General features: G+C 41.2%; 1 protein-coding gene across 1 annotated transcript in view; it reads left to right on the plus strand.

Annotated features, from left to right (window-relative positions):
* Window positions 1–268: 268 nt before the first annotated feature.
* LOC149470342 (E3 ubiquitin-protein ligase HACE1-like) overlaps window positions 269–12,235 on the plus strand; it is a 44,419-nt gene continuing 32,452 nt past the window's right edge. The window contains exons 1-2 of the mRNA XM_089665392.1: window positions 269–332; window positions 8,020–8,095. Of these exons, the coding sequence (XP_089521518.1) occupies window positions 8,055–8,095 (41 nt within the window). The 5' untranslated portion in view covers window positions 269–332; window positions 8,020–8,054. The remainder of the gene's footprint in view (window positions 333–8,019; window positions 8,096–12,235) is intronic.

A 12,235-nucleotide genomic window follows, 5' to 3' on the forward strand; every position in this document is an offset into this window, starting at 1 on the left:
ATAGCCTCTAGAAATGCGCCATTCACAAGGAACAGCCTGATTTGTACTGTAGTGACGTCACTGGTGCATGCACATTTTGTCCCCCAGGCACGGCACGCTCAGCGAGCTGTCAATCCACACATTCTGCTGCCTTGTCATCAGGACTTGCGGCATTGCTTTGCAATATCACAAGATTGTGGAGTTCCTGAAACCACCCATGTAACTTGACACATCATAGGGAGTGTCAACATCGGCCCTCAGCCAAGGAAACATGAGAAAGGGCGATAGTATGCTAAGTGATGTAAGAACAACTAAGATGGCGCAGGCTTTGGCACGGAAACAGCAAACTGAAAGTAAGCAAAAATACATACATAAAACAATATAAGGGGAAGATTTATTCTGCGGTGTGTTTATATAGCAATGGAATAGTGGCCTTACAGTGAGGAACAGAAGTATTTGAACACCCTGTGATTTTGCAAGTTCTCCCAATTAGAAATCATGGAGGGGTCTGAAATTCACATTGTAGGTGCATTCCCACTCTGAGAGACAGAAATAAAAAAAAAAATTCAGGAAATCACATTGTACGATTTTTAAAGAATTTATTTGTCTTGCACTGCTGAACATAAGTATTTGAACACCTGAGAAAATCAGTGTTAATATTTGGTACAGAAGCCTTTGCTTGCAATTACGGAGGTCAAACGTTTCCTGTAGTTCTTGACCAGGTTTGCACACACTGCAACAGGGATTTTGGCCCACTCCACTACACAGATCTCCTCTTGATCTGTCAGGTTTTGGGGCTGTCGCTGAGCAACACGGAGTTTCAGCTCCCTCCAAAGATGTTTTATTGGATTTAGGTCTGGAGACTGGCTAGGCCACTCCAGAAACTTGATATGCTTCTTACGGAGCCACTCCTTGGTTATCCTGGCTGTGTGCTTCGGGTCGTTGTCATGTTGGAAGACCCATCCATGACCCATCTTCAATGCTCTGACTGAGGGAAGGAGATTGTTGCTCAAAATCTCACAATTAATGGGCCCATTCATCCTCTCCTTAATACAGTGCAGTCGTCCTGTCCCCTTCACAGATAAGCACCCCCAAAGCATGATGTTACCACCCCCATGCTTCACAGTAGGGATGGTGTTCTTGAGATGCAGCTCATTCTTCTTTTTCCTCCAAACACGACGAGTGAAGTTTAGACCAAAAAGTTCTACTTTGGTCTCATCTGACCACATGACTTTCTCCCATGCCTCCTCTGGATCATCCAGATGGTCATTGGCAAACTTCAGACGGGCCTGGACATGTGATGACTTGAGCAGGGGAACCTTCCATGCAGTGTATGATTTAAAACCATGTTCTACCGACAGTGACCTTTGAAACTGTGGTCCCAGCTCTCTTCATGTCATTGACCAGCTCCTCCCTTGTAGTTCTGGGCTGATTCCTCACCTTTCTTATTATCATTGATACCCCACGAGGTGAGATCTGGCATGGAGCCCGAGTCCGAGGGAGACTGACAGTCATCTTTAGTCTCTTCCATTTTCTAACAATTGCTCCAACAGTTGATCTATTTTCACCAAGCTGTTTGGCAATTGCCTCGTAGCCCTTTCCAGCCTTGTGGAGGTCCACAATTTTGTCTCTGGTGTCTTTTGACAGCTCTTTGGTCTTGCTCATGGTAGTAGTTGGCGTCTGACTGACTGTGGGGTGGACAGGTGTCTTTAAAGAGCTCAGACAGGTGCTACTAAGTTAGATTAATGAGTGGAGTAGAGGTGGACTTTTTAAAGGCACAGTAACAGGTCTTTGAGAGACAGAATTCTTGCTGTTTCTTAGGTGTTCAAATACTTATGTTCAGCAGTGTAAGACAAATAAATTTTTCAAAAATCATACAATGTGATTTCTTGAATTTTTTTAAATTCTGTGAATTTCAGACACCTCCATGATTTCTAAGTGGGAGAACTTGCAAAATCGCAGGGCGTTCAAATACTTCTGTTCCTCACTGTATATGTATTTTTGATTGTGGCACCTACGTTTACTACTGTTTTAGTTCAACTACTGTCACAAAATAAATGAGATAAAAGTGTATCACTGCTATCAACAAACAATAAATCTATAGACAAACTCAAACGTGACTAAAGTCCACAAAAATGATGAAAAAATTAATTCTTCAGAATGTCAAAAAAGGTGGAATGTCTTCCTACTGGTGATTGCACCCAGATTCCCAGTGCTGCAAATCTTCAATGTATGTGAATCACCACAATGAACATCAAAGTCCAGGTGGACTCTCACCTTCTCACATGGACCTGTATGTGAACACAGGTCAAAAAAGCATCTCCCCTGTTAGTGGGGGTAACACGTAACTTGTTCCCCTGTGGGCAATCTTCCCCTTATGAATCACCACTGAACCTTCCAAATGGCACCTGATTACAGTACAGCCAGCTCTGTAGATACAGCTCCACACTCGTATCCTCCGTCCTACATGCAGCAAATGAGCTCGTCTCTTCCTTCTCCTTCTCCTCCCCTGTCCGCGCTTCTCTGTCTATCTACTGTCACAAAATGGCTGATGTGCTCATTTGTGATAGTAACTGCAGTTGGAGACATCTATATGAAGACGTCGGTGGTCTAAATGCACCTGATGTCTCCTTGACATGTAGACAATGTAGATGAGAAGATGGAGCACATACGGAAAGAGTTCAATCAACACAGAAAAGATTCACATTCTCTTCTCACTCTCTGATGTGACTTGTAATGGTCCCAGACTGACATTGAAAGACTGTAGGGTCTCATTCACACTATCTGTGGGATACTCAGTAGGTTTTCCTGCTAACAGATACGGGTGGGAAGTGCCATTTAAAGCAAGTCCAGGGCTGATCATCCACCAGTCTCCCATTGCTTTGAATAGGGTTTCCGGAACACAGCTGTTAGCAAGAGTCTCCTGTTGGGAAATCATGGTCAGCCCTATACACAAGTGTGAATGAGGCCTTAAAGCGGATATAAACCCATAACCAAAAATGTAATATATTGCAGCTTGGCAACCGTTACATGTGGTGGCTGCATTTTTTTTCACTTGGAGATCTGGCCAATTACACACCACCTATATTAGAGTGTCTACACTCTGGATGAAGGAGCACAGGGAGCACCTTTAGACAGCAGCATTGTCAGCCTGGGGAAAGGGGAGTGTTGGACTAGCAGATTTAGATGGACTTGACTAATACATTAAAGCTGAACTCCAGCTGACACTTTAAGCATTTACCGCAACAGTTCTTTCCTTTTGGAACAAAGGTTTTACATAAATAAAAGCTGATCATTGTAAGCACCCCTGTCAGTAGTAAATTGTTTGTCTCCAAGCTCTAACTGCTACATCTGCATGACAGCTTGTTCTGTTGAAAAACAACAGGATTACTGGCAGAATAACAAGGTCAAAATAAAAAGAAAGTCTTAAAGTGGAGCTCCACCCAAAAGGGGAAGTTCCACTTTAAGTCTTTGTCCCCTGCTCCCCATTAAGGATTGGCACCTTTGGGGAGAAGGTACCCGAATTTGACAGGTACTCGCTCCCACTTCCTCTGCGATTGCCTAGGCCAGCCTTTCTCAACCAGGGTGCCCAGGCATCCTGGGGTGCCTTGAGGTTTCTTCAGGGGTGTCTTAGCAAAATGTCTAAAAATTGCATAAAAAATTGTATACAAGCCAGCGGGTGGAACAAGCCTGCCTTTTAGTTATACAAAGTCACAGGTTTTCATTGTGCACCATTACGACCTTCTAGCTGCCGGCATCCTGACAACCAATGACATCATCAGTTGATAAGAAGAATGTCAGCTGCCTGCACAGCATCCTAGTTTGACCCTCCCCTGCCCCACTCCATCAGTGCTGGGGTCACATTAGCTGAGTGATGGAGAAAAAAAGGGAGAGGAGAAACACTGGAATACTAGTCAGTACCAGTGTGCAGAAGTGTATTTGCTTTGAAGAATAAATCACCTCTAATGTTGAGTGTCCTGCATGAACACATGTGGATGTTGCTGCGTTATCTAAAGCTATTAGAATAGTTTTTTCACACTTTAGAATGGGGTGCCTCAAGACTGTCCATTATTTTAAAGGGTGCCTCGGGACTGTCTATAATTTTAAAGAGTGCCTCAGGACTGTCCATAATTTTAAAGGGTGTCTTGACTGAAAAAAGGTTGAGAAACACTGGCCTAGGCGATCGGAAGCTGAAGTTATCCTCCCAGGGGCGGACTGACCATTCGAGCACTCGGGCATTGCCCGAGGGCCCGGGGTCAGTAGGGGGCCCCATGAAATGCCCCTGGTACCTTTTTTATAGGCTTTTTTGAGTGTGGGCAAGGACACAGGGACCTCATGATCCCCTATTGCTCGGGGGCCCCATGAGTTGTCAGTCCGCCCCTGTATCCTCCCCCTCTCCCTCCCCGTAATCTTTTGGGACGTGACAGGTCCCAGAAGACTAAGGGGCCATTCACAAAGCACAGCACTTCTCGCACATGCGCAGTGGGCACCTGGCTCTGAAGCCGCAAGCTGTCACAGCCAGGTGCCCACACTGAAGATGCTGGCACCAGGGAGAGAAGACGGACGGTGAAATCAGCGGTGGTGAAGACACCGCAGGACCGAGGGACAGGTAAGTGTCTGTATTTTAAAAGTCAGCAGCTACAGTTTTTGTAGCTGCTGACTTTTTTTTTCTTTTTTCAGGTGGTAAAGAAAACGAATGCAGCCACCTCAACAAATAATTAGTAAGCTGCTGTATAATAAATTTTTGCTTTGGGGTTTAATACCACTTCAGGACTTTTCACATTAAACACAAAAGTTGATTGGTAAAAGTTGGTTGGCCTCAAAATACTTGTGGCCACTATTACAGCTGTGGGCTTTTTTACAAACTTAGACTACCCCAGCCAATAAAAATCAATTAAACTGTGAGTTGCACACTGGTAAAATAGTCTAACAATTTTGTTTCATTTTGCCTGTAGTCTGTTAATGTCAGAACTCCCTTCTTGTTGTCTCGCTCATATGGAAAGCCAGATGTGAATAAATGCCACCGCTAATAACTTTCCCAAAGCACTATTCTGCGTCAGTCCTGAAGCCTTGGAAGTTGTGATTGGCAGAGAAGTGGATGGAGAGGAAAGTTAGAGCGCACAAGATACTACTGATCAGTGTGTGTGTATAATGCAGGACTGCAGGATAATCTGAGAGGACTTCTGACTTCTCAGGTTCTGTGTTTTATGGGGAAATAGTACTAGTGTTTCACTTTATGTGAAAAGGAAAAGTTTTTTTTCCTTTTACTGCTGCAAAGGTTCATAGATTGAACTAGGAAACCAGTTGCACTGAGAGTAAAATTGCAGCGTCCTCATTCAAACTACCGAGTTCCACTGGAGAAAGTTCCTAGGCAAATAATAACTTTCAGAATGTTGGTATTTGCATAGGCTAAAGCTGCCAATACATGGTTCATTTTTTTTGGCTGAACAGAAAAAAAAAACTGATCCAATTCCCCATCCACATATTCAGTGTGGGTGTGGGGAATCTCCCCAATGTGTATTCTGACAGTGGATCAAACTGAAACTTCCCAGCAGACCCATTCATGCGAAGGTGATCAATCAATCGACTTCTCATGAATGGGAATGGCCAAACATGGATCAAAAATCATCTGGTCCCTGCTGAACCTGCTGAAGTTGGTTCCATATGCAGCTTTAGGCATACCCCCTGCCTCCTACTTGACAGTAATCAGTACACTTGACAGTACTCAGTACCCTTGACAGTACTGGCAACTGGCTGCTCAGGAATGTTCTATATCTGAAGACTTACCTCGACGAGAGAAAAAGCAAATATTCTGTTAATGTAGCAGCTCAACATGACAAAAAAGGCCAAAGAAGTCCCCAGCAGCACAATCACTTCAGAGGACACTGCAGGTAGTGAAACTACTCACTAGGTTGAATGTGTCATTCAGGGGCAGACTGACCATTTGGAAACTCAGGCACTGCCCGAGGGCCCGGGGTCAGTAGGGGGCCCCATGAGATGCCCCTGGTACCTTTTTCATAGGCTTTTTTGAGTTTGGCCAAGGACACAGGGGCCCCATGATCCCCTATTGCCAGGGGGCCCCATGAGTTGTCAGTCCGCCCCTGGTGTCATTCCCTCGCTGGCTGGAGGAGCAAGATTTTGCTGTTTCGCAACCCATATGGAAGAAAAATATATTTGAAATATATTTTAAAAATATTCTTCCCAAATATATTTACATATATTTGAAATGCAACAATTTTGGGCATATTCAATATATATATATATGTATATATATATATATATATATATATATATACAGTATATACACACACACACACACTGCATGTTGAAAGGCGTTTTTATTACAAAATATATGAAAAATATTTTTAAAAATACATTTCAAATATACTGTATGTCTTTAAAAATACAAATCTACATTTTTGGAATGCATTTATAAATATATGTAAGAATATATGTTAAAATTACTTTTTTATATTTAAAAAAAAATCTGAAGAATTTATTTAAAAAATATATATTTTTTAAAATATATATTTTTATATATATTCTTCAGATTTTTTTTAACATATAAAAAAGTCATTTTAACATATATTTTTACATATATTTGTAATAATGAATATGGCCAAAATTGTAGCATTTCAAATATATGTCAATGTGTTTTGGAAGAATATTTTTAAAATAAATTTCAAATATATTTTTCTTCCATGTGGGAAGTTTCTCAGGTTTTGCAGTGTTTTTGACAGCGAGGAAGCAACACCTCTATACGGAAGCTGGCGAAGGATCGACAAATACCAAACAGTTGCATGTCCTTTCTGCAGTTTATGGCAATCTTATCGCTAGTGTGACAAGTGTGGCTAGTAAACATTTTGACCCATGCTTTACAAGACTGTTTATACAAACAATTGAATGCATGCCTAAAAGTTATCAAATAATTACATTTTCAGCATGTATTTATTTATTTATTCAGACCATCTCCCCGCTAAGTTCAGAAGAGAATAATGAAAAGCAGAGATTTTTTATTCAAATTGGCAAATTCAATGTTTTTTTTCTCTTCCCCCCAACAATTGTCCCCTGCTTGTAACAAATGATATGCAGTTCTCATTGTTCTCTCACAGATGAGACACTTAGGCCCAGGGGCGGACTGACAACTCATGGGGCCCCCAGGCAATAGGGGAACATGGGGTCCCTGTGTGCTTGCCCAAACTCAAAAAAGCCTATGAAAAAGGTACCAGGAGCATCTAATGGGGCCCCCTACTGACCCCTGGCCCTCAGGCAGTGCCTGAGTTTCCAAATGATCAGTCCACCCCTGCTTAGGCCTATCTTACACATCACATCAGTGAAAAAGCTGTAACTGCATTGAACTGCTACATACATTATCCCTTGCATTTTAGCAAAGATAATAATGAATAATAAAACACACTAAACTGAAAAACTATTGAAATAAAAAGTCTCGGAGAGTTCTCAGTTGAGGCCAGCAACTCTCATTCTGAGAATCATTGTGCTAAATGTTTATTAAGCACAATTACCTGGATTTGATACTTTGATCATATCTTTGAGCAATAAATACCTTTTGTAATATGTGTAGCTATTTAGTGGCATGCCCTTTTGTCTATCATTTTGACCTTTTGGAGTTATTTTTATGCTTTCTGTGTTTTAATTGCTTTCATTTTTTTTCTGTAGCTGTGGATCAGTGGAGTGCTTGGTTTTGCTTTTAAAGAGAGGAGCCAATCCAAATTATCAGGATTTTTCGGGATGCACACCTTTTCATTTGGCTACTCGCATTAGGTCCTGACAAATATTAAATCATGCTCATGATAGAAACTGGGTGACACCCACATGCTGTACATGCTTGAACCACCCAGATTCAAATTTTTTTCTGTGTGTTCAAAATGCTGCTGCAAAGCATTTTATAAACCTTTTGGTACAAAGAGTTTTATCTTCCTCGATACAAATATACACTGCAATTACACACAGTGATATAATTGATCAATACATTAATAGAACATGTTAAAATTAATAATTGTTTACATTTTTTCTTTACAGGTAGAAGAAATGCATGAGCAAACTCTCAGAATACAATGCAGATGTCAACATTTGCAATAATGAAGGACTCACTGCTGTAAGTAGTTTTTGCAGCTTAAAGTTTTACTAAACCCACAACTGTAAAATCAGTCTGTATATGCAGTAAAGCATGCTTGTTATACTCACTGTGGAACACAAGGGGTTAATCCTCTGCATTGTGTAAAAATGCTGTTTGATCCTAACTTCTCTGCCCCTCCTCTTGTTCAAATGTCCACACTGATAAGACAGACAGAACCTGTAGCCCTTTTGCACATGTTCAGTTTAGTGTGTTTGCTTTTTTTTTCTTGGGAGAGTGCATGTGATCAGCACAGGGTCAATCAGCACTGTCCAGACAGAGGTCAGGGGTTCTACATCCTCTTAGAGCAGAAAGAAAACTCCTCCTACAAGCTTTTACCAGTGCTCAACTGAAGTCAGAAGACTGCTATAACTGCTGATGAGAAAAGGTATTTACTAAAATAATTGCATTTCCATGTTCTCTGTACTATGGGAGATCAGATAGAGTTGCAAGAAAAAGTATGTGAACCCCTTGGGATTACGTGGAGTTTTGCATGAATTGGGCATAAAATGTGCTCTGAACGTCATCTAAGTCACACCAATAGAAGAACACAGTCTGCTGAACATAATACTACACAAACATTAGATGTTGCCATGGTTTAATTGCACATAACATGTAAACATTCACAGTGCAGGGAGGAAAAAGTATGTGAGGCCCTAGCTTAATGACTTCTCCCAGAGCTAATTGGAGCCAGGAGTGAGCCAACCTTGACTCCAATCAGTATGATGATATTGGATGTGTTGCTGACAGCTATCCTAATCTTAAAAAACACACACCTGTTTTGGGTTTACTGGTTTCAAGAAGCACTGTCTGATGTGAACTATGCCTCGCAGAAAAGAGCTCTCAGAAGACCTACGATCAAGAATTGTTGACTTGCGTGAAGCTGGAAAGGGTTACAAAAGTATCTCCAAAAGTCTTGATGTTCATGTGTCCATGGTAAGACAGACTGTCTACAAATGGAGAAGGTTTAGCACTGTTGCTACTCTCCCTAGGCGTGGTCGTCCTGTAAAAATGACTGCAAGAGCACAGCGCAGAATGCTGCATGAGGTAAAGAAGAATCCCAGAGTGTCAGCTAAAGACCTACAGAAATCTCTGGCACATGCTAACATTTTTGTTGACACATCTAGAATAAGGAAAACATTAAAAAAGAATGGAGTACATGGGAGGACACCACGGAGGAAGCCATTACTGTCCAAAAAGAATATTGCAGCACGTTTGAAGTTTGCAAAAGAGCACCTGGATGTTCCACAGCACTACTGGCAAAATATACTGTGGACAGATGAAACCAAGATTGAGTTGTTTGGGAAGAACACACAGCACTATGTGTGGAGAAAAAAAGGCACAGCACACCAACATCAAAACCTAATCCCCACTGTAAAACATGGAGGAGGGAGCATCATGGTTTGGGGCTGCTTTGCTGCCTCAGGGCCTGGACGGATTGTTGTCTTTGATGGGAAAATGAATTCCAGAGTTTATCAAGACATTTTGCAGGAAAACGTACGACCATCTGTCCGCCAACTGAAGCTCCTCAGAGGATGGGTGATGCAACAGGACAATGACCCAAAGCATACAAGTAATTTAACAAAACAATGGCTGCAACAGCACAGAATACACCTTCTGGAGTGGCCCAGTCAGAATCCTGACCTCAACCCAATTGAAATGCTGTGGCATGATCTTACTTAAGAGAGCAATTCACACCAGACATCCCAAGAATATTGCAACACTGAAACAGTTTTGTGAAGAGGAGTGGTCCAAAATTACTCCAGATCATTGTGCAGGTCTGATCTGCAACTACAGGAAACGTTTGGTTGAGGTTATTGTTGCCAAAGGAGGGTCAACCAGTTATTAAGTCCAAAGGTTCACATACTTTTTCCTCCCTGCACTGTGAATGTTTACATAGTATGTGCAATTAAACCATGGCAAGATCTAATGTTTGTGTAGTATTATGTTCAGCAGACTGTGTTCTTCTATTGTTTTGACTTAGATGACGTTCAGAGCGCATTTTATGCCCAATTCATGCAAAACTCCACGTAATCCCAAGGGGTTCACATACTTTTTCTTGCAACTGTATAATGAATGCAGGGGCCTGGGTTTAGTAACACTTTAATATAATGATGCAGTTAGCTACTTTGTCTTAAATCCAAGGAAAGTTATTTATAGTGTTTAAGAATCATGGCGAAGTATAGAAGAAAAGTATACTTTTTGAAGCTCAGCAAGTCAGTCTTTTTTTAGTTTCCGCTAAGGCAGTAGAGAAAAGTAAGAATTTCTGTTAGTTTCTTGTCAGGTGTTACAAGGACAGAAATAAGGGAACATCTCCCCAGTGGAGGTACAGATAGTGTTGGCTTTAAAATAAGCCTTTTATTGGAGAAATATTGTGCTTGCTGTCAGTGAAAATTATTGCTAAACCAGCTGAGGTTAGAGGCTGATTGGCTACCATGCACTGGTGCACGAGATTCTGAGTGAATCAGCTTCAGTAAATAAACCTCACTGTTGCAGGTTATAGTCTGAACCTGCTGAAGCACGAGTCAACATGACAGCTAGATAACTGTTATTTTAACCAATTCCCGTCCGGACCATGTACATAAATGGCTGGATGGGAGCAGTGCAGGGGCGGGTGGCTGTTTATAAACGTCCTCCCACTTTCCTGCTTGTGCGTGCTCCCTGGGAGCAGACAGAACCGAGATCCTGTGCCTGCTGTGTCCTCTGGACACAGCGCAACACCAATTGCTGTACAGGACCTCTGCGTGAGGTCCCGATGATGTAATCACTGATTAGCCAATCAGTGATCACATGAATAGTAGTAAGCAAGATGTCACTTCTGACATCATTGCTTACTACTTGTGAAATCTGTGAATGATCATAGAGGTCACATGGTACAAGGCTATTCGCAACAGCCAGAGAGAAGAAATGGTTGCTTTTACAGCCTTTATAGGTGTAAAAGCAATCAGTGTAAAAAAAAATGTTCAGCACCCCCCACAAGTAGTACAGTGTCACTAGGGTGACAGTATGTTAAAAAAAAAAGATAAATAATAATATAAAAAAATAAAATAAAAATGTAAACTTTTTTTGAAAAGTTATCATTTTTGTTTATAAACTAATTTTTTCTAAATTTTTGGACTTTTTCATTTATGTAGTAAAAAAAATCCCAGTGGTGAATAAATACCACCAAAATAAAGTTTTATCTGTCTCAAAAAAATGAAAAAAAAATTATATGGGTACAGTGTTGCATGACCGCGCAATTGTCATTCAAAGTGTGATAGCACTGAAAGCTGAAAATTGGCCTGGACAGGAAGGGGGTAAAAGTGTCCGGACTTAGTTAAGGGGAGGCCAACAATGGCAGCCTCAGTGTTTCCCTACCAACAGATTTTCTTTTTAGGTGATCTCAAGGTAGAAATGAAAGAAAAATGGACAAGTCAGCAGTTTGTATTTGGTAATCAAATTTTTTCGGATTTTGTTACGATTAACTGTTTAGCAGTAAATGGGTGGACCGAGCTTCTTCACGACTTTGTGCAGCATGTCAGCAACGAAGATGTGGAAGATGCAATGGGGCAAACAGCACTACATGTGGCATGTCAGAATGGGCACAAGACTAAGTATTTTTCTTAATATTTGAGGTTTTCCTTTTTTAATGCAACCTTGCTCCTTACACATTGAAATGTAGCGAAGAAGTGAGAATATTTGCTTTGATTCTGGGATAGTTAGGAGAACCTTGCTGTCCTTCTATAGATGTCACTGGGCTGAAGTTGATGCCTCCCCACCAGCTTGAATTGCAATTGGAATGAAGCACTGGGCCCTGAGAAATGCATAACATAGCCCAGTCAGTTCCAGCCTCTGGGTGGAGATGGATTGCTTAGGAACATGTTACACTCTAAATACGAGTGTTACATGTTGCAAAAGGTATCTGTTTAACATCAGAACCAACTTGGGAGACGTGCCCTTTTGCTCTGAAACTTGATCTGCTTAACCCAAGGCTGATTGGCAAGTACTTTAACCCTTTAACCTCCTTTCTGTTACCTCTTTGTGCTGTTGTTCTCTGTATATTTATATATATATTGGTTACATCTTTTTTCTGTAAATATTTTTATTGCACCCTTTTGACCTTTTAGTAATAAATCTTTCTTT

This window comes from Staurois parvus, unplaced genomic scaffold (genome assembly GCF_062004578.1).
Source record: "Staurois parvus isolate SC_StPar_1 unplaced genomic scaffold, SC_StPar_1.0 ptg000048l, whole genome shotgun sequence".
NCBI lineage: Eukaryota > Metazoa > Chordata > Amphibia > Anura > Ranidae > Staurois > Staurois parvus.